This window comes from Rhinolophus hipposideros (assembly GCF_964194185.1).
Source record: "Rhinolophus hipposideros genome assembly, chromosome: 5".
Taxonomy (NCBI): Eukaryota; Metazoa; Chordata; class Mammalia; order Chiroptera; family Rhinolophidae; genus Rhinolophus; species Rhinolophus hipposideros.
This window is the reverse complement of record NC_138051.1, coordinates 83,531,871-83,555,978: the sequence shown is the minus strand read 5'-3', so window position 1 is coordinate 83,555,978 and position 24,108 is coordinate 83,531,871. Positions and strand designations below refer to the sequence as shown.

The 24,108-nt window shown below is 36.1% G+C and overlaps 1 protein-coding gene across 1 annotated transcript in view; it reads left to right on the top strand.

The window, feature by feature from the left end:
• The window catches only part of CEP128 (centrosomal protein 128), a 317,243-nt gene that overhangs the window by 280,443 nt on the left and 12,692 nt on the right, over window positions 1–24,108 (top strand). The window contains exons 20-21 of the mRNA XM_081048990.1: window positions 13,044–13,121; window positions 16,430–16,543. Coding sequence (XP_080905116.1) covers window positions 13,044–13,121; window positions 16,430–16,543 — 192 coding nt within the window. The remainder of the gene's footprint in view (window positions 1–13,043; window positions 13,122–16,429; window positions 16,544–24,108) is intronic.

The window sequence follows — 24,108 nt, the reverse complement described above, 5'->3', positions numbered from 1 at the left end:
TGTCTGTTGGCTTTCGTTCTATTTATTTCCACTGAATTAATTCCAAGCCTTTTCAACCGATACCATCATGTATTCAGTCCTCAGTATTTCTTTTTTCTCATCTATCAAAACAGCAGTTGTAAGATTCTTTTTCAAATGTTTTCCTTAATGTTCCAAAAATCTAGGATGCTTATTTTAGTATCTTACTAAAATTTAAATTTGTCAGACCTAACTTAATGGGCAAATTGCCCAGTCATAAATTCACCAAATCGCCAATTCTCTGATTTTAACAAATTGGCCAATTTACGAAAAACAGTATCTTTGGAAACTATATGAAGAATTACAAAACAAGTAAGTTGTTTCGTAAATCAGTTCTATATTGGATAAATTGGCTATTGAGTCAGTTTGCTTTTGGTATATTGACAAAGATTATGTAAACGACCTGCCTCCCTCATCTCTCTCTTCTCATTTTTCCTCTTCCTACTTTTGTGTTCCTCCCCTGTGGAGTATCACACTCATTACCTTTTACTCATTTCTCCAATCAACATATGACAACCAACTACTCCATGCAGAGGGCTGTATATGAAGCGTGGCTCCTCCTGCAAAGCCGTGTAGAACATGTATTTCATGAACTCTCAGACTTCATATCAGACCCCGCAGAAGTGGTTTAGGAAGGCTCACAGGGAGGAGAAATTTGGCATGAAAAGGATGCAGAGGATTCTGAGAGGCAATGATAAAAACGGCAGAGAGCTTTTTGGGGTGGTTTCATCCTCATTATACCATCAGGTCAATTGGACCCAGTCTTGGTTTTTCAATTTCTTTTGGTAAGGATTAGTTTTGTTTTGTTTTGTTTTCACTTTTGTTCTTTTTTTTTTTAATCTTCCAAAGAACAAAGAGAAATTTTCCACATTTTAAAAAAATATAAAACCACTCATTCTGTCTTGCAAATACCATATGAGTCTATCAAAACCTGTTACAAATCTAAGATACATAGCGGGTCTTGATGATCTTATTGTCTTGAAACATTTTCCCATTTCATCATCCTAGAAATTATTTTATAGTTATCCATCAATTGTTTTGAACTGTGCTAGAAAAGACTAAAATAATATGAAAATAGAGGAATAATGGAATCACATAGAAGAACATTGCAATGAATGAACTTAATTGTCATGATTACACCATTGTTTCAGTTTTCTTATTGTGTCGTCCAATGTCAAGAACTGGAGTCTGAGATTTTTCCCTCCTTGCAAGTTACCGAGTTAGCCTGCCATGCTCTCACGGGTGCTAGAAGGGACTCAAGATCAGGGCCTTTATCACTCGTGGCACAGCAGGCCGGTGGGCTCCATGTTAGCAATGACTCCCTTTGCCTCCCAGGTGCTGTGAGGGCCATGTGGGGATGGGTCCAAGTAGGTGCTGCACATGCAGCAGGTTTGTGTATTAGCTGATGAACCCCCAAGCATATGAAACCCCCAGCCTTACAAAGGGAGCTGCAAGAAATGCCACCCAGCCTTTGCCCCCGAGGGTGACTCTATCTCTATTTTCTAAGTCTCTTCACTCTGCAGACATCTTTGAACAGCTCTTCTGGGACAAAAGCTATCACAAGACATGTAGCAATGCCATGGAGAAGTCCCTTCCAACAAAATACTGTACTGTCTTTTAAGAAGAAGTTTCATAATCTTTTTCATATTATTATTATGTTTGTTGAACGCAGGTTGAAAATTCAGGATTTCTCATTTTCTCCCATAATGACAAAGAGAAGGAAACTGGTAGAGAATGGCATTTCACAGTTATTACATGAATCAAAAGATGAATATAAAGAGACAGACAGTGGTACTCTAGATACTAATGATGATGATGAAATTGATTATATAAGCAAAAAGTGAGATTATGAGTCTTCAAATGATAATATCCTAGATGAATTTTTGCAAACTCAAGAGTCAGTGAATGAACAATATATTTCTGAGGACAAAAGGAAATACAGTACTCTCATCCAGTTAGTTATGCAACAAGAAGCACTTCGTCAACGTGCAGTATTTTGCAACAAGGACCTGGACCAGCCCATTTTGATTAAAGAATGTGTGACAGAAGTCTTTCATTTTTTGGTATGTTTATGTATCAAAGTTAAGTAAGCAAATGGTGAAAGCAGAGTGTATAAAAATGGGATGGGAAGTAAAAGATGATATAGAAATGAAAATTTTCCTTGCATTGACCCTTCTAAAGGACGTTCATAAATCTACAAAATGAAAAACAAAATTGCAATTATGTGGCAAAGAAGACGGCCTTATCAATTAAAAAAATTAGGAGTTGTCGCATTTTTAGATGTATTATGTTTTGAAGATGCAAGTGCACGAATGAGCCAGGATTAATGATAAGCTGAACTCATTAAATCTGGAATCAGTATTTACGAGATAAGTATTTTCCAGAATTATGAATGACAATTATTCAGCAGTCCACTGCATTCATACTTTCAAAAACAGGAGAATATATAATAGACTTAAATTTTTGCTCAAATTTCTAATAAAGTTATTTTTACTCTCTCTTTATTTTTGTCTAAATTATCAATAACTAAAATACTGTTTTAATCCCATCCATTGGACCTGAATAGTAAATGGTGATGATTAACTGTCTTGATATATTAAAGATGAAGCAAAAGTACATTGTTGTGTTCCAGGATCTGGAAGCAAGCTGACATTTTGTATTCCATCTTTCTGTTTGTTTGTTTGTTTGTACAAATGAATCTCCTTGATTCCCACATTGTGCGAATTGCAATTGACTTCAAGTGATATTACAGTAAATAGAGATCCAGCTTTCACTATCAATAGACATCTTGTTTTTTATGTCCAGAAAGTTCCTTTAGGGCACAGAATTTTCTCTAAGTTTGCGAAGGAGAGTGTAATATGTACCTATGTATGCATCTTCTTAGAAATAATACAGAACAAAGCTCTCACCTTTTGTCTCCAACTAAAGTGGAGAGGGCAGGGAAAACGTTAATATATATATAATATAATATACGTCTATTTTAGTCTTCCTAAATGGTACTTCTCATGGGTATTGTGTCCTTAAATAGTCCAAGAAAATGCAGGGAGCAGGAGTCCTCAAAGAAAATGTGGTATATCTTTCTCACATAATTTAGTCTTGCTATTGCCACTTCATTGTTTATTTTGAGTGTGTCCCAGAACTCCTGACACACCCATAGTCCCTTGACAGCATATGGGATTATTCCCAAATCAAATGTAAATCATCTGATCTTTCACGTTAGTAAATTTTAAAAATCTCATTGCATACATATATACTATATATATACACATATATATATATATACATATATATACACACATATATATATACATACATATATATATATATATATATATATATATATATATATATATTTACTGGATGACTGAGAAGCAATTGGAGCACCAAATTCATTTAAATGTATTGAGTAGCTGTTATGTGTTAACACCATATATTCAAAGACAGCAAGGCATAGTCCCAGTACTTAAAATTCCCCAATTAAATGGGAAAAAGAGCAGTTAATGAAAAAATTATGTAACATACATATTTCTTGTTGTTGCCCTGATAAGTTATTGCCACTCAGGAAACAAAGGAATATGCTTGAACTGATCTGGTCAGCATTAGCAGAATGAAGTCTGATGTAGTAGTGATATTATAGTTTGATTTTCACATAGCAGGTGCTTGGCAAGTGCCTGTTGGATGAAGGAAAAACTGAATGTCCTATTCAGTTTCTGTATAATACGGTGTTTCCCCGAAAATAAGATCTAGCTGAACAATCAGCTGTAATGCGTCTTTTGGAGCAAAAATTAATATAAGACCCTGTCTTAATAAGATCGGATCTTATGTTAATTTTTGCTCCAAAAGATACTTTAGAGTTGATTGTCCGGCTAGGTCCTATTTTCGGGGAAACACTAAATGTTCTGAAGTCCTGCCTAATTTGCAGAATACTGCATGTTTTCTAGTTTTCATAACATACTTTAAATGTCCAAAGTCATGTGGTTTTGGCTACTTCTTTTTTTTTTTTTTTAAGTGTCTAGTAAAGGCTGCAGAACTTGTTCATTTCAGTTGAGTATGTTAAAGTGAAGTGGTGCGGTGGGAAAGGGAGCCTAAATTCAAAATTACAAATTGTTTTGGCAAGACCAACTCCTTTTCATACTAACCCCCAGGCCACAGAGTTTCATTGTTGTCCATCCGAATGAATGCATGGCTTTCATTTAGCAAAAAGAAAAAGAAAAACAAAAACAACAACACACACACTTTCTAGCAATTGAAGTTTCAGGAAAATAATTGGTTGTGGCAAATGACAGATGAATTTGCTCACCAAATAATGTTATCAGCTTTATTATGCCCACTGGCTTTTGTGGTCCATCTTTCTCAGCCAATGGCTAAAAAATAAGAAACTGGCTGACATTATTTAAAAATATATACTTTTCCTCACATATACTTATATGTCCCCTCTTGCCCTTTCATTCAGCCATTCAGGACATATGCTAACAGAGCATTTCTAACATACTTAGAATTCACCTTTAGTGAGCTATCTACCAAAATATATTGCTATTACCTCAAATTATTGGTCCTTTGAACTAAGTATGGCCTGGCAGTTGGGATTTTTTTAAAGAGATAGTTCAATTGAATTTTCGATGGCTTTAAAATATTCTAGATAGCCACTGCATTGGCAGCAGTCGGCCTGGGGAATGCTTTGTAGAAGATCCAAAAGAGTGTTCCTGAGTATTCAAAAAAGGATTAATTATGAAAGCAAACTTTAAAAGTAGAGGCAGAGTTGATCTCGGTTACTTTTGAATTAAGTCTCAAAGCCACAATGATAAAAATAAAATACCTTGCCTGATTTCTATTTAGATCTGATCTGCCTGTCACCGGAATTAATCCATATAGGGGGATTAACTGTTCACATGCTATTTCAACATCCAAGTGCTGTGTGTGGAGTAACGGAAAATGATTAATTTGTTCTGTCCTTCTCTTAGAGTACACAGGACATCTCTTAAAAAGAAAATAACCCTTTATTTTGAGAACAGAGAAGATTAATTATGTTCACCTCCCCACGGTACTTTGAAGTCAGTGAGCCTGGACCCTACCTTGGCCAGGACGATTACCATCCCTCATCAGTGCGCCACATCAGGTCCCTCTCTTCCGTGTTAAATATGGAAGAGGCAGATGTGACTGCCTCATTGCTGCCTTGGGGCGAGGGCTTTGCAGTCTGGGAAATGAGGAGGGTTTCTCAGTGCCTGCCCTATGTCAGGTGTCCCACTTCCCCACCATTCTTCATTGGCCAGTTTGAAGCATGTCTGTCAGGAGATCCAGAAACATAGTTTCTTTACCTGCCACCTTAGCAAACATTGCTGAACTCAGTCTCTTCCAGGAAACCCTTGCTTGTACTGTTTTCCCATGATTAGCAATCATATTTTGGGGACCAATATTTTTAAATTTCTTTTTTCTGTGAATACATTGTATTCGGTTTTAAGAAGTACGGTGATTTCACAGAAATTACATTATGGATCTCAAACCCTCCTCTTTATAGACCAGTTGTAAGGGTCCAATTCTGCATTCAGCATACAGAGAACCCTAAACTAGTCCGCATTTGTCTTCAGATATTCCTTTTCCTTTCTGTTAGGAAGTGACAAGACAAATGTCCAAAGAGGGAATCTCAAGCATCTCATGGGAAGAGATATGTTTTTTCTTTATTTCCTTGGTCTTTCTTTCTCCTTCAACTCATACTTGCTATTATTGGAAAAAGAAATCCCCAAATTAAGCTATCAATAAGGTCATGAGTTGAGTGACCTATAATTTGATTAGGTCTAAAATTAAAGCAATAATCTGGAATGGCAGATCCTTAGATTTCATATAGTTCTTCACTTTAACAATGGTGAAAGAGAGTTGGAAAATACCTAGAAAGCCTTCTCTATCCAAGTTTTCCCATGAACATATGCTGTGTTCTTAAATTTTATAAATTTGTGCTCTTAAAGGATATCTACCACTTTTGACTAGAATGTTGATATATAAAGACAAATAGAATTTGTTGTTGTAAAAAATTATTCTTCAGTTTAGCTCAGCGATAGCCACTGATGTCATACTGCCCCATTAACTGGTGTTTTTATTAAAGAGCCGTAGGCACCCTCTTACCCAAGATGCACATAAACACTTCTAAGTGGGTGTCCATTTTTTATATCTCTCTTAAAGTACACGATCTAGAAATAGAAAATTTTTCTGATATTCCAAGAAATCCACATTGCTTTGAGCACGGGTCTCTTTGAAGGATGTGCAGCAACAAAAAGACTTTGCCGGCCTGTTCTCTGCTACTGTTCAGCTTGGTTCCAGCCAAGTGTCTTATACAGTTTGGATGAAAAGAGGGCCCTTTTTAGCCAATACAGCTGTGCTGGATGGAGTCACCACAAGTGAAAAGTCAGACAGTCTATCCTTTTTATGATCTCACCCTTCCTCTCCTTGAAACTTGTTTACTCAGGTCCTTTTACCATCTTTCAGCCATTTGTCAAGAAAGTTTTGCAGTGGGTCTCTTTCCAAATGAAATAGAATTGCATTTTTGAACCCAAACAAACTGCTTCATAACCTTGTTTATTTAATACCTGTGTAGTGCCAAAAAATGTACGCACTTATTTTAAAATAAAAATATAGACAGCATATCCTTTAATTTATTGTCTAAACCTCAAAACATAATTTCAGTAGCTCTATAAGAAAGTGATGATGGTTATACATTAATAAGAAAATGAACACACGTGCATTTTTACAAAAAGAAGTCTATTTACTAAAATATACCTATGGTTAAATCTGTTTGAGCTTTCTCTACAGGAAACAGGAATCTAAGAATTTCAATGAAACCCCTTTCTAATTCCTAATTGCTGCCATTTATGTTGTCATATATTATTCAACTTTCCTGTCGTCTGAAACAAAGGGACGACTAAAGAAAAATACACTGTGGACCACTATAAACTGCTCAACTTCATACAGTTTGGTGTGTGTGGAAGATTTTGGAATAGTAAAATGCCAGATTATTCCTTGCCCTTTTCAACAGATATCTAAACACACCTGTAGGTGCAAAAGCCACAGCGGCTAATAGACAGGATTTCTGAATTTCACTGTTGTTTCTACCACTTGATCTTGCCCTTACTCTAGAGAAAATAAATGCAACAGCAAACTTTTGCTTCTGGGTTTTTACTGAAGAGGCCAAGATTCCGTGGGTTGATTAGAGCACAGTAATGCTGCTTTGTCTTTATCAGCCAAAATTTATTGAATCACCTCTTGTGGCCAGATTGTGTGCTATGCTAGTACTAAATGTTATGAAAAAAGAAAAGGTGTTAGTGAGCATCATAAAACTCAACCTCATACTGAACTGCCCAAACCCATCTGCATGCGCATGTGCTTGGATTCGTGGTTTTGAGCACAGATTCTTTCGCACTGGCAAAATGAAATTCTTCCTGAGTTCATCTTCAAACTTCTAGAAATAAGCCTGTCAAGGACGCATCTCTGAAATTCTAGCTAAGAGTCGCTACCTAGAGAGGGATTAGGAATTACGTAAAACACTCACTGTTACAGCTTCTGGCTGCTATCCTTTTTAGCTGGGGATTTACCACAAAAATAGGTATATAGTAAAACTGCCACGACTACATTCAGACAGCTTGGATTCACATCAGTTTTGCCAACATGACTGTGAAGGTTATTCAGTTGCTTCATCTGTATAATGGGGATAACAACAGTATCTACATATGGAGGTATGAGGATTAAGAAGTATATTCAAAATTGAATTATATTTTTATGTGTCACTTATTGCTGCACACGCCCTCAAATTATGCTACTAAACAGGATCAGGAGTGAGTAACTGATCACTTGCTTGCCATTGCTCTAGGCCAGTGGAAGTCCAGCTCCTGAAGCCTTTCAGATAAACCATTAGACACAATGTATTGGTCCTTTATGAAGTAGAGTCTTATTGTGAATTTTTCTCGGTTTTCAAATTTCAGATGAAATTTAGGCTCTTGTAACATTTTCAAAAGAGAAACAGTCTTTTACCTTAACCCTTTGTGAATGTGTGATTTAGGCCTTCTAGAAAATTGACTTAAGAAAATTGAAGATAAGTTAAGCATCTGTCATTTGCTGGTGCCATTATTAAATAAACTAGATAAATTGTTCCCTTAATTCTAACAGTAGGGACTTGTCTGTGCCCTTTAAAGCATTAGACTATGTAAGGCAGAAGTAATTAACCAACCTGAAAAAGTAAAAAGTTTCCCTGACCCTGGACGAGGTATTTTGCCCTGGAAACTAACATGCTATAGGTCTTCATGGCATCTCCAAAATCCAACAGGTTTCTTATTTAGACTATTCATCTGCTACTGGTTCTTGTCTCTCTGGCACTGTTAGCTTTGGGGAAAAAGTGAACTTGGAATGACATGTAATGTGACAAGACTCTAACCATGGAACCCCAGCCAATCGCACATTAAAAAATAAATTAATTAATTAATTTGAAAAAAACACAGTTTGAATATGCATACTCTTAAGTCTATATGCCAGAGTGGTGATTGTAAGCACATTCACATGCAGAGAGAGAGAAGGACAGTTAGAAAATAAATGTACCCCCCAAATATCACTTAATCATGAAATTATGAGACCTAAAATGCCTGTAGGCCCGGAATCATTGTCTTCATTACTTTACATCTTATTGCTGCACACGCCCTCAAAATCTCAGTATCTGTACGTGTAATTTCCTTAAAATAAATGCAGTTAACTTTGTATAATTCTTACACCTTTTGCTTATGCATATTTCTCGTCCCACTTCCCCACCAACTAAAAAGGTCCTGAAGAACAAAACGTATATGCTGTCTATGTCTTGTGGATCTCTCTGTATCTGTGTACACAGTTGATGCCAATTGATTGACTAGAATGTAAGAATGAAGAGAAAGGCACTGATACGGAGGGAGATGTAGAAACAACAAATAGACAGATATAAAAGAAGGCACAACTAAAATAGATGATGAGAAAGTCTAAAGATGTTAATTAAGATATGGGAGATGGAGGAGGAGAGTAAAAACATAACTGCGTTTAAGAAGGGGCCAAGGAGTTTTTTTAAGGTTCACTCAAAAAAAGTAGCCATTTGAATATGCATCCAAATACATAACCAAATATTTAAAATAAACTAGTATGTGAAAACATGCTAGAAAAAAATTTGTATGCAGTCACTTGTTGATTTAAAATTTTAATGAAAATTATTTACATAACGTGTTGGATTTTATAGTAGGAAAAGAGATCATTTGCTTATTTTAATAACAAAATGAGTTTACCATATTTAACCGAGGTGCAGAGGGTCACTTCTGAATGTGAAATGTTATGGAATAAAAAGGGGAAATAAAGTTATAAAATTGCAAGTCTGTTGGAATCATTGTTTATGACATTTTAAAAAAATTGTTAAATTTATTGGGGTGACATTGGTTAGTAAGATTATATAGAATTCTGTAATACATCATCTATATATCACATTGTGTGTTCACCACCCAGATGTCAGTTCTTCTATCACCATATATTTGACCCCCTTTTCCCTCTTCTACCACCCCCTCCTCCCCTTACCCTCTGGTAACCACTAAACTGTTGTCTGTGTCTATGAGTTTTTGTTTGTTTGTCTTGTACATTTGTTGCTTTTAGTTTTATATCCCATATATGAGTGAAATCATATGGGTCTCAACTTTTTTCATCTGACCTATTTCACTTAGCATAATAATCTCAAGATCCATCCATGTTGTTGCAAATGGCAGTATTTCATCTTTCCTTATGGCCAAGTAATATTGCATTGTATATATGTACCACAGCTTCTTTACCAATCTTCTATGGAAGGACACTTCGGTTGTTTCCACATTTTGGCCACCATGAATAATGCTGCAGTGAACATAGGGATACACATATCTTTACAGATAAATGTTTTCAGATTTTGGGGATAGATATCCAGAAAGAGGATTGCTGGGTTGTATGGTAGTTCCATTCTTAGTTTTTTGAGGAACCTCCATAGTGGCTATGCTAATTTACATTTCCACCAGCAGTATATGAGTGTTCCTTTTTCATAACCTCTCCAACACTTTTTATTACTTGTCTTATTGATAATAGCCATTCTAACAAGTGTGATGTAGTATCTCATCCTGTTTTTTTTTCGTATTTCCCTAATAGATAGTGAATTTGAGCATGTTTTCAGATATTTGTTGGCAGTTTGTATATCTTCTTGGGAGAAGTATCTGTTGAGGTCCTCTGCCCATTTTTAATTGGATTATTTGGTCTTTTGTTGTTGAGTCGTATGAGTTCTTTATATATTTATCCAAGGTCTATAAGTTTAGTACCTACATTTTCTTCTATGCAGTTTGTTTCAGGTCTTATATTTAGGTCTTGGATCCATTTTGAGTTAATTTTGGTATATGGTAACAGATAGCAGTCTAATTTTATTCTTTTGCACATGGCTTTCCAGTTTTCCCAGCACCTTTTATTAAGAGGCTTTCTGTTCTTCATTGTATGTTTTCCGCTCATTTGGCTCAATTATCTGCCCATATATATGTGGGTTTATATATGGGTTTTCAATTTTGTTCCATTGGTCTGTGTGTCTGTTTTTCTGCCAATACTGTGCTGTTTTAATTATTGCTGCTTTGTAGTATAAATTGATGTCAGGGAGTGCGATAATCTCCACCTTTGTTCTTTTTTTTCAGGTTTGCTTTTTTAAAGAAATAGAACAACAAAAAGTCATCAGATTTGTATGGAATCACAAAAGACCCCAAATAGCCAAAGCAATCCTGTTTATGAAAATTTTATTCGATACATAACCTTTTGCTTTAAAATCACCATGGCATTTATTTGTATTGTTCAAGGACCAATATAATTCTTGGGGAAATTTGTATTATATTGTTCAGGGCGAATATAATTCTTGGGGAAATCTATAATTTTACTATTTAAATGAATACAGCATATATGGTAGCTGAAACTACTCGATCTCCTAAATCTCTATGTTGGAGTCTATTTTGATGAATCTTTCCTACACGTGAAAAAATTAAATGAAGCCATTTAAAGTGCATGGCAGTTTAAGTAAGCACAAGTGACAAAAAGGCTAACAATCATATAAATGTTAAGTAGATGGAACAAAATACTAAGTAGTTTAAATGGAACTTGAAAAGGAAGATTTTACAAATTTGAAGAAACAACACATGACTTCCAGCTTTAAAATGGCAAAGTAAGGGTGTTTCTGTTCTTCTCGCAAAAAATCACATTAGAAAAATAAGAATATGAAGAAATAGAAACACTTTTTACACGTTGACAACTAAAAGACATCTATAACTCAAAGTCGTAGGAACACTGAAAGAAAAATGGTAAAGTGACTCAGAGCAGAGAAGGTGAAACCCAAAGTGTCTGTCAAGGGGAAAGCAATGGAAAGCAAGTATCATTCGCTGCGCAGAATTTCAGACAGGCTTTTGAACTGGAAGTACTAATTATTGCAGAAGGAGAGGGTGGAAATGAGTACATTGATGGTGTCTGCAGGAGGAATTAGTCCCTCAACTCTCTGTCTCCATCCTGACCCCAACACACACCCTTTGGAGACGTAAGGAGAAACTCTTGATTGAAGATTCAGGCAGAGAACAGCATCGGGGTGAAGTAGGAGATTTAAAATAGGAAGATTAAGGGAAAGCGGTGAGAACAGCAGTTTCTAACGCTGTCTACATAGTTCCAGAAATACTGAACTTTCCTTAAGAAAAAACTTCCATATACTCATGATTTGGAAACTCTGCCCCACCAAAAAACAAAACAAAACAAAAAGCCAGTGACCACCTGATTAGCCTACAATTTAATTGGGTACTTCTCAGGTATCATTTGCAATAATTAACGCAGTGCTACGCATTGGTGTCTAACAGTCCCTGACATCTCATGGACACAATAGAGATTGATGTTTTGCTCACAGGAAGTCCAATATGGTTGACAGCTCTCTTCTGTCTTGTATCTGTGCCATCTGAAACATGTGGCCTCCAAGGTCCTCATGGCAGAGGCTAGGATGGATGAGCCTAGCACACAGGCTTAACTGTCTCACCCCAGAACTGACACATGTCATTTGCACTCACAGTGTGTTGTTCAGAACCATTCATATGGGGGACATTAGGAGAGCACATGGAGTATTGGGTCACCGCTAACTTCTCAACAACTCTGGAACTTATGTCTAGGTTCTTATAAGGCCTTTCACTTTCTTCTCATGCACCAGCCATGGGGTTTGTTGTTTAATTGATTGAATAATTGTAATTCATTTTAAATTTAAAAGCTAATATCTATTAGGTGCTGGTTCCGTGACAGCACTAAGAATATAGAGATGCATATGATACATTCTCTGGTCTCAAGGTTATTCTACCATTTAAATTCTTAGTTTACATTGGCTTTGAAATAATTTTCAGGTCATTCCCTCTTAATGTTTATATTGGTATGTGTAAATCAGTGACCAGCTAATCAGACTGAAAGTGATTGATTTATAATCAGCAGGATCTTGTGTTCCTGAAACAAATATTTAATTTCAGATTATTCCCTCAAGTCTTTTGAAAACTGTACCTCTTTTCATTTTTAACTAAAATAATTGTTAAGAACTCTTCCTTATAATGGCAACATGTGTGGATCTTTAATGTGCTTCGTTGATAAGTAAACTGCAAATTCATCTGTTTTTCAGTATGCCTTGTGGTTTATTTCTCTGTTCACTGAAGCAGGTTTGCAAATTAATATTAATAGGAAATGCTCTATTGAAAGTTTCATAGCATATCAGTTGAAGATAATTATCCAGGAAGAATTTTTCATATCTGAATCAGTCTTGCAAATGCATTCATTCCATATACTTTATAAAAGGAAATCATTCTTCTGATTTGAAAAGATATATTTACCTTAGAGTAAATCTGTTCTTATTTGAGTCTCTCAATTTACAGCTTGAACTGCTTATACCAGTGGTACAACTGGTTTTTAGTAGTTGGGTTCTGAGAGTCTTCATAAAATTTTTATACTGTTTGGTTTCCTTCTGTTTTCTTTCCCAGAGTACCCGAGTGGCCTTGGACCATCTGGAGTCTGTGCCTGAAAAACTGAGCCTACTGGAAGATTTCAAAGACTTCAGAGTGAGAAAGAGTTGGCTTGTCTCTTTTCATATTTTTATCTGAGTTAGAACATTGACATCTTCCTGATGTGCAAAGAAAATTGTAGAGAGGGAGGGAAGACCAAAAAATCACTGGGGACTTTTAACACTCCATCCTATCAGAGTTCATTGACATTTGTGAAGTCAGGATTGAAAACAATGAATGTATATTAGCACAATCTAGGAAAATAGAGACTTTCACCCTAACCACTAGAAGCTCATTTGGCCCCCTAAAGCTTTAGCAATCATTTAGAAATAGCGAAGAATTAAAAGAGGTTACACATTATATTGACAATAACTAACTTTTCCGATAAATAATTTTACTTTATGAATTATATTTTCTTTTAATGGCAAATTTCCAGAGTATTGTTTGTTTAAGAGATACAATCATGTGCAGGTTATCCCTATACTATCTATGATATATGAATAGAAATCCACGTAGAGTTTTAGATTTTATATCCCCTGCCATTTATTGATAGAACTCTAACCACAAAGCATTTCATTAGCCATCCAATTAATTGCATGTGTGGATTTACCTCCTGTAGTTTTGCTTAAGTTCCTCATAGAGGAGAGATACAGAGCAAATAACCCTGGCACCCAGTCCTGCCAGACAAGGTCCAGGCCAGAGAATGTCTTTACATATCCCTTTGGGGATGCATGCGTAATGGACAATTTCAGCAGTTTGCAGTTTCTTGACCTTGTATGGCTGAAGCTAATAATGGTGAGAGTTCTCTTGAAAAGCTTTTACCTCATTTCACATTGGCTTTAAAATATAACTTATGTTATATTTCGGTTCTGTTTAAATCCAACATATTCTTTGAGGGTACAATAAGTAGGAAATATAGCCTGATTATTCCATATTGATTTATTGGTGGCACTGATATGAGACTCTCAAGGTCTACACTATCTTGAAATTACCTTTCATTAAGCATATTTTGGAAGTTCAGTAACTACACATTTTTGGGTTGGATCCAGGATTCAGCTGACAAATCCAAACATCCAGACTATCACAAATAGAACAAAACCAAGTGTTTGTAGTATATTTGAGTAACTTTTCAGTTCTTTCTCATGATTTGATATTTGCTGTATAAATCCCCATCAAAGAATCACGAAACCAGTGTCCACGAAGATGTGATTTCTACTCACCTTTTTATTACCCGCTGTGGATAGTAAGGAATATGTTACACTTATATTCTTTCCACCTTTTTCTTTGTGGCTAGCAGAAGTCATCTGAGTGAGGGAAGGGCAGAGAAGAGAAGGTGTTGGAAACAGGTCGCATTTGTCACTGAGAAACAGAAGCCTCTCTTATATCAGCATAAAAATACAACGTTTCACCTTTAGTGACAGCTCGCTTTTTCCCCAGTGGCATACACTAAACTGAATATTCATAAGTACAACTTTAAAGTTTTATATTCCACTATTACTAACTAAAAGGGTTTTTTAAATTGTTATTTCCTTCATATAGGCTAATGATTATTTACAGGTCTAGCTTATATATATACACACTCACATATGAAGACGCCTTAGTAAAATTTTAAAGGAGAATGTTTTTCAAAGTTTAGAATTGTGCTTTCTGATAGGAGTCATTAAAATTGAAACCTTTAGCTTTAAAATGTAAAGGAGTTCATTAGCAAGTGTTATGCGCTGCTGTGTGGCAGGCAATAGCTAAGTGCTTTACATTTTTCGAAATCCTCAGAGATACCCTATAGACTGGGGTAGGGGCCGGGGTATTTGACCCCTTGTTACAGCTCAGGAAACTGAAGCATGGAGTATGTAAGTTGGTGCTGGGATCTAAGTCTGTGTATTAACCGCAAAGCCCATTTCCTTTGCCCTACTGCCTCTAGCTTGAAACCCATTGTATATGTACTCTAAAGCCATCTATACGATTAAAAAGAGCTCATTTAATCCATTTAGTGAAAATAATGAGACAAAGCCTTAAATAAAAATACATAAAGCCTCTGGATTATTAGATGTAGATTATATTTTCCAGGTTCCTAAAACTCTAAAAATCAGTGTGCTGTGAACGAGAGTCCAAAGACCTAAGTTCTGGTCCAAGTTCATGTACCAGATGAAATGACTTAGTATCTCTGGGGATATCTCCTCATCCGTAAAACGCGAGACTTGAACATTTTGTCTATGGTTCCTACTCACATGGCATCACTAGCAGTTATCTTAATACTACCATCTATGATTCTAAGTATGAATATGAATCTCATCCTATTTAAATAGTCTCGACTTTATTCTTCTGTAAACGTGTCATAGTCTCTCTCATTTTTCTAACCTCATTTCTACAATCAGCTGTACAATCGCACATTTAAACGTTATATGTTTATTATGGTGGAGAGGGAATTACCATTGTCTTCCAAACCCAATCCACCACAAATTACCTAACCTTGGGCAATTCATTCATAACTTCTCTGGGTTTTGTAGGGTGTGTTTTTCGTTTCGTTTGTTTTTGTTGTTGTTTAATGTAAAAGTGAGAACTTTGGAATTCTACTGTAATACTCCTAGCTTGACCTTTCAATAAGGTTCTGGGAACTATTTAGGGAAACTAAATCCCATAGATGGTTTTTCTTACATATAAAAATCAGTTGCCTTCATTTTATTTTAATTTCTAATTCATAATAGAAATGGCTAAATAAATGGCTATAGTGACTGCTTGCTATGTCCCATCCTCTCCCCCCCCAAAATGAAGGAAAAATAGAAAGAAGAAGGGAGGGAAGGAAAGAAAGAAGGGGGGAGGAAGGAAGGAAGAAAGACTAGCCCTGGAAATTTTGCTTTCTTAATTACTTTTTACCTGAATCTTTTAATGCCTTTGAGGTTCTACATGATATAATAGTTAAAAAGCAGAATGTTATTTAAGAATTAGTGAAGAAAAGTTTCTCTAGTTTTACAGGTAATGGTCTTTTTTTATTTTTTAACAAAAAAACTATTTTGATGCCAAATACTACTACAAGTGACAGTACACAAATCCAAAAATGGTATGTCGTTAATGACCATCTTTGGAGAACTTGCTGTTAATTGAACCATTTTCCCTCAAGTAAAGGGTGTCAATCATTTCAGATGGGCATAGAGACTAGTTGTAAAAAGAATGTAAATAACCAATATGGGACCCTATGTTATTTTCATAGTAGCATCCGAAGTGACCGTTTTCTTCTTTACACTTCTGGGGACCTATGATTCCCCTAAATATCTCTCTAAACTCCTGTTATTTATTATATACATATCAATATTTTCTTATTCTAATTTCAAGTACTGATTTTTTTCATTGACACTTTGTTGTTTTTCCAGGATTCCCACAGTTTATCCGAGAGAATTGATGGGAGATATTCCAAATACAGAGTTCACAGAGAGTCCCTTCAGCAATCCCGCGATGACCCCAAGTACCGAATCAAAAGCTTCAAGGTAATGTCCTTTATGTATATTTTCAGTCTGTAAGCATTATTCATGTTTATGGCTACAACCTTCTAAGCAACCTCTGCAGGGTTCGTGTAAGAGTACTTGTGAAAGAAAAGGTATTCTTCAATATATGAAATAGATTTCCAATTTTGTGGGAGAAGAGAATAAAAATCCAAAGATAGTACCAATAACTCTTTACCTGGGAGCTAACCTTTAAGTTTGTGCTTCTGTTGCTTAGTATGTTGTTTGTCCATAGGAACTGATGATCTTAAGAGATCCTGAGCCAGGAAACCCCCTGGTCTCTTGGTTGGTTAAAGGCTTATTGTGAATGATTTCCCTCCTCTCTGTGGAAGTCCAGCTACTCTTAGTGCTGAAGTCCTCAGCAGGTCAAGTAACATATAGTACTTTGTAAACTATAGTCCTGGCATTTATAGTTATTCTTTTCCTGAGGATATAAACTTCATACCACTGCTTCAGTTTATGATTCATTAGGGTGTAACCAACACAGGACACTGGGAAGATTTGATCCTATTAACAAAAAGCCCACCATTCCCTCGGTCTCCCCAAGTTGCACTTGGGTGTGGATGATTTAAACCACATTTGACCCTGAGCAGTTATTAGTCTAGAGCAGGGTCTTGTCAGCCTAGGCATTACTAACATGTGGGCCAGGGAATTCCTGGTTGTTGAGGCTGTTCTATGCATTGTAGGATAATTAGCAGCAGCCTTAGAGTCTATTCATTAGATGCCAGGAGCATGCCCCATGCCAAGTTGTGGCATCAAAAAATATCTCCAGACACTGCTAAATGTCCCCTTGAGGGCACAATTGAGCCCCATTGTGAACACTGAGCTAGAGAGACTCCATCTATATTTGAATGTACACTCTAAGTCAATTTAGAAGGAAAAAAAAAAAAGCTAAAGGCTCTTCTGGCTTTCTGATATTTTTAAAATCTTCAGTATGTGTGAATATTCATTATACTGTGTATGTTCACGTATTACAGCCAAATATAATTATTGCTAAGAAGCTTTTCCCTCCTCTGAATGTAATTGGATAGAATGCTCAGTGGATGTAAAGACGGTGTTCATTTCCATAAGCCCTCAATAGTGTGCTTAAAATGAGCACTCCACTTCCCCCATTCCGACCAAAACTTAACCCAATCGCACCATGTGATTGATAGCCTTATTGTGAGAGGACATCCTGTGACTTTGTGCCTTTTCACCTTTGTTTTCTGTAGGTTGATATTATGGATTGTAACCTTGTTGTTTCGTGTAGCAAATTTTAAGTTTACTAATCATCTTCCCTCATGCCCATCAGGCCCATATACACATACGTTTCTCCACCACTCACCGTGGGGCTGCGAACCTGAAATGGAAACACAAGGTTTAGACAACAATAGCTAATAATAATAGCTAGTCAGTATTGAGGCAATCACATGAAATTGCTCTTTTTGTAGGCGTTGCATGCTTCATTGCATTTGTCATCTCATTTAAGCTTCACAGCTACCCAGTCAGGTTGACATCATTGTTTTTCCTCTTCTACTGTTCAAGAAAGCAGGGTTATAGAGCAATTAAACAGTTGTATCAGGATTAAAACCTAAATCTGCCTGGCTGCAGTCATCTATGTCTTTGACCACTAGATTATTACAGTGTAAATTTGGGCCTCCTGCACTTTAATTTTTCTAGCAGTCACCAAATGTAGGATTATGTTTTTAATATGTAAAAGTCAGTTGTCTCCAAAAATACATAAACACATTACATGCCTCTTAGTTCAACAGAGGTCTAGATGCAAATGAAACATTTAAAACATCATTTCCCAAAACAGATTTGATATCAGGTGAATCAGTGCTATCTAGTAGCACCCAAATTGATATAAATCAGTGCAATTTCCATAACAGCATATGGCAAAGCTATGAATGTTTAACATGTTCCGCAAGTAATCTCATTGGAGCCCTCTTTAAAATTACATTTGCAGCTGAAGAGAAAATCAGGCCTGGTTTGTGAGGCCAACACTTAGCAAAATGAGAAAGAAGGTTTGCAAATAGATAGTGCAAGTATAGAAAAGGGCCACAAAGCACACTTTACGATGACATGTTCCACATCAATACCACTTAAGCATTTTAAAATATTGACCCATTTCAGTGATACATATGTGACATGTGTCTGGCCTGAAATAGTGCAGTGATTTAACACAAAAGTCATGAGGATATCACATTTTTTGTAGTCGTTGGAGAGGAAAATGTGGGAGCACATTTTTGCCGATTGTAGATACCAATGATCATTTACTTCTATGCTTTTTATGAAAATTATTTATTTAAAAAGAGTGACAGGGGAGGCAGTTTCAAAGGAAACATGAGCTTAGATGGGCAGGGAGAAAATTGTTGGTCATTTCTTGCTTCATGGATCATCAGAAGAGCTACCTCCAGTTAATCATAGACATCCTGAAGACGGTGCTTCAAATAAGAGGCATTGGGACTCTTTCGATTAAAAGAGAAGCTGTCCCACTTCCATTAGACATTATTTCAACAGCTCTTAACTTCCACATGTTTCTCTAGGACAAAGTTCAAAGAATAGGCACAGGGCAAGGACTTGAATTAATTGATTCTACTAAAAAGTGGTTCTAGGAAATCAGTTACTGTAGGATTTAGTTTAATTCAACAAACATATACTGTGCAGCTACCATATTGCAAAGCACTGTACTACCTGTTAGAGGTAGTATGGACCTCCACAGATGCCAAAGGCATGGTCTTCCAGGAGGAAACAGTTATCAATTTGTCTTAATCCCTGCAGATTAAAACGAGTCAGCAAATTACCACCTATGGGCCAATTCTTGCCTGCCAATTGCTTTTGTAAATAAAGTTTTATTGGAATATAGCTACATTACTTTATTCCCATCTTGTCTGTGGCTGCTTTCCCACCCAACAGTAGAATTGGGTAGTTGCAACAGAAACCATATGGCTCAAAAAGCCTAATATATCTACTCTCTGGCCCTCTACAGACAACGTTTGTCAATCCCTGGGCTAGAGAAAGGAGAAATTACCTGTCTAGTCTTTTTTTCCTTTGCTCATAGGTAAAATATTTCCTCTTCGTTATTTACCAATCAAATAAATACTGTTCAAGCTCTTTGGAAAGTTTTAATGCTTATACATTCATTCAACAAACATTCATTGAGTATCAGCTATGTGCCAGGAACTTACTAGATGCATGGGATTCTGAACAAAATAAAGATCCCTGCCTTTTTGGAACTGCCATTCTAATTGTAGGATATTCACATTTGCTGTTGTTGTTTTAACATAACAGTCAACAAACATCTATTGAGTTTCTACTCTACACAGGCACTCTGCTAGGGGCTAAAGAGAATGGCACAACAAGTAAAGTCATTACCAGTCCTTAGGAATTCAAAGCCTCCACACAAACAACTGTAGCGGAAAGGAAAAAGGAATAAATGCTATTAGAGAGGCCTCAAAAGACTGCAGTGGGATTTCAGAGAAAAGAAAGATGCCCCAAAGTCTTTTGAAAAGAGCTGTGGTGACAAGGTACAGGGAAGTGTCATATCCACACGTCTCTGGAAGAGTCGCTTTGAGCATTACAGTTGTGGAACCCTGACTATATGCTATTGACAGACATATCACTGTTGGAATAGCAGAACCACATTGGCGACTGGCTTCTCTCATGCTGTTGCTGATGTAGGAAGGCAACGAGACATCCAGCATGGTCGCCCCGCTGGTGGTGGGGAGGGTTAGCGGGAAGTGTACAAATCGGGTTCTCTTTCAATCCAGACTAGAGCCTTCTGCTTTTCCTCTCATGGTGGTCACCAGACCCAAAATGATCAGATTTTGAGGTTTTCAGCAGGACCAACGTCCACAGTTCCCGAGAACATAATGTAATATATTGTACTAAGCAGACCGAGTTTACTGACAAAGTCTGATCTACATGTTTATATTTAGAATTCAAATCAAAGCCGAATCTGACACAACCTTTTCTCTGTCTCTGTGTAGACCACAGGAGCATTTCGCGGCCTTTCCTTCATCAGGCCTAATTGGGTTTCTGTAGGACACAGTTTTCCTTGCTGTCCCAGCTGTTTCAGATAGAACAGAATGTTCAGAAGTCAGCCAATAGCACAGCATTGCTAATCTGAATTCACAGAGGAGCATGGTTTTCTTCAAGAAACCCTCATTTGCTACCTGCACTTTTTGCTCTCCACCTATACTAAATATATGGTTTTAATTAGCAATGGATTCTTTAGTAAAATCACAGCAGGCATGTTTTGTTCCCATCCTTCCTCCTCCTGAAAGGAAAAATCGTGATTTTTTGATTTCTAGTCGAAGACTTAATGTGTAAATTTTTTTTAAAGAAGCAGATGTTTTACAGGATAAGGTGGGGTGGATGAGAAAGTGTTGATAATATCTTTTGACACAGTTTATGAAAGCGGAGTTTGCCAAAGCCCTTTGTCCTATTTGTTCAATGTAAACATGTATATGGTATTGATTATGTGCTTTTCTCCTGGAAACTCTTTCTCCTTCCTTTACTTTCTTTGTGGTTTGTTTATACTTTGCTCATAGCAATTAATGGCTGTTAGACTTTCTCCCTTAGGTCAGGTATTTCTGTCTGTACCTTAAATCCTTTACAATAGTAGCTTCAAAAGCATGCTACGCATAACTACTGGTGCAAGTCAAGATTATAGGTGCTTTTTATTTAATGACTATTAAAATGTATCACTAGTGCATTATTCAGGTAATTTTACAAATATTGCTTGGGAATAGTAGTGGCAACCGTGGGGGGATTTGAGGGAGCTTTAACCCCATAATACCCCAATTATCTCATTTATAAGCACCTCTTTCCCTGCTTTAATTAGAAATCATATATGAACTGCTTTGCAAATATAGCTCCATGCTTCCGCCAACCCAAACCAATTTGCTCTCCTATATAGAGACTTAGGGTGCAAGCCTAATCTGTAAATTAACATAAAATAGAAAGTATAACTATAGGCGAATACTGAAATTTGGGAAATGTTTTTCTCGTGGACTGTATGACTTTTGAGAGCAGACACTGCCTCGTCTTTGACTCCAGATTGCACAGAATACACATATGCATGTTACACTCGTGAGTGAACATTTTTTTCTAGCTTCAGCCTTTCTGGAATTCTAAAAAAAAATGTAATTACAGTAACGTTTAGATGACACATATGAAAACGTGTAGGCAACCAAATCATGCTGAAATCTGAAGAGATTTTTATTCCTTTGAAGTAATCACGACTAACTTGCCAGCCATAATATTTAACCAGTTGATTTCATCTTGATGTTTTAAAAGTTAAACAAAAGGTTTCCAAATGAGTTGGGATTTTTCTTTGTTATAAAATCTGAAAATAGCAATGGATCAAAAGTGCTTATTTAGGAATTAATTTTTTAAGCTGCTTGAGCCTTACTCTGCCAAACCCAGTTCTCTTAACAAGCCACATGCATTCACCCTTCCTGATAATTTACTCTACAAGAGCATTTAGAAAGGAAAGATTGTGAAGAAATTCATGTATAAAAATACCATTTTTGAGCACTCAAATTCAAAATTCTCGACACTCAAAACATAAGGAATGCCAAGTAAACGTCTTATTTGTTTTTTGGGTTTTTTTTTTAACATGTTATAACATACCCAAACAATCATTATTTTCTTCCAAATAGTCACTTTAAGAGAATAAGCATTAAGTGCAATGAGGCACCATCATTAAAACATCTTTGCCTTATTTCTTAAGTCAGTGACACATTCTTTTGAATCTCCTTGTTTAGGCAAATTTGTATCCACTGTGAGTAGATTGGGGTCCTGAAAATGGATTCAAGTCATACAGAGCCAAGTCTGAAGTAGGTTAAAAAATACTGAGTGGGATATTTTTCATTAGTCAATTGCTAGGAATATTAAATTTCATACAATAAAGTATCAATTGGATAGAGGTAAATTTATCAAATGGCCTGATCTAGCACAGTATTTTCATGAGTCTGTTCATCTGTGGATGAGTGTTTATAAGTATTGTTGTGTACATTTAGGTTTCCTGTGGTAAAGAGAGTTTGCCTAGTTAGAAGTACTGGTTGTTTAGTGGTTCTGTCCAGATAGATTAGAATCATAAAATGTTAGTGCTGAGAGGACGTAGAGATGATCTGGTCCCGCATCCTCATGTTGTTACATGCAGAAACTGGGACTCTGGTAGTGGAAGTCTCCTATTTTCCACCTTCTACCATAGCAAATTTTCACTTCTGCACTTTGGTCAAGAAATGATCATATATGACCATTTTTCAGTTCCTTAAAGCAAATGGCATGGTGCTAAATTTTGTACTAGTGGGATGGGTCTATAGGAAGCTAGATAGACAGAATAAAAGCCTCATCTTCATGGATATTAAAAGCTAAAATAGTAGCTATACAGATTGAGATATGGAGGGCAGGCTTTAAGTAAACTATGTGCCCACATTTATCCTTCAAATAGGATTAAAATTTACTGAGGAAGAGGTTTAGCTTTTTTAAGCACTGATGGAGAATTGGGAATTAAGAGCAGGGAAGAGATGGAGGGACAGTACATTGTTAGTGTAGAGACAGATCTGGAAAACATTTCTGCCACAGATTCGGGAACACATAAGTGTTTTTTCCTTCTCTCCAGGGGAAGGGTTGGATAAATTAAAATTAAATGTATCATTTGTCTTATAAACTTTGAACTTATAATATTCCTGAGAGAAAAATACTTGGTGGGCGTCATTAAATATTAATCATTAGAGATCAGTTTAGCAAAGACATTTTAGTCAGGTTGGAACAGCTTTTAAGAAACCAATTACAATGTGGGTTATGAAAGAGAAGTGGAAGAAACCCAGGGAAAATATTAGAAAATGCAAGTCCCTTCACCCAGTGGAATTTTTGCAGGGAATTCTGGCTAACTAGCTTGTTGAGGCTTAAGACAGCAATAAAAATAGGGCTGTGTGCTAAGGCTATAAGAATTGGTAAAAAAGCAAAAGCTAGGATTACTAACATTGCAAATAATCTTCCTTTTTAACAAATGCTTTTTAATATTTAAGTATTTGATTAAAAGATAGTAGAAATTATTTTTAAAAAGTTCATCTTATGGTCACCTTGTAAAATTTACTTATATAGAAATACCACAAATTAAATATCAATATATGATTGTAGGACATGAAGGTATTTTTTTTTCATCTTCTGGTATGTTGATTGTTCAAAGGATTGTGAAATAATCTTTCTTTTAGGGTGTTCCTTTAGAGTTCATTTTATTAGTTACATTTCAGGGTAATATGGGAGATTACAGTCTTTTGAAGACTTATAAAATGTTGGAACTTAAAGACATATCAGAGTTAAGCCTCCTCATTTTCTGTATGTGAAGAAAAAGAAATGTGAGTGACTGAAAAAGTCAACAATTTTAAATTTTAAAATTTAAGTCCTAAATTTTATGCATCTATTAACAGTGTGTCAAAATATGTGAAACAAAAAGTGGTAGAACACTAAGGAAAAGATAGACAAATCCATAATTATAGCTGGAGATTTCAACATTTCTCTTTCAGTAATTGATAAAACAGTAGGCAGAAAATCAG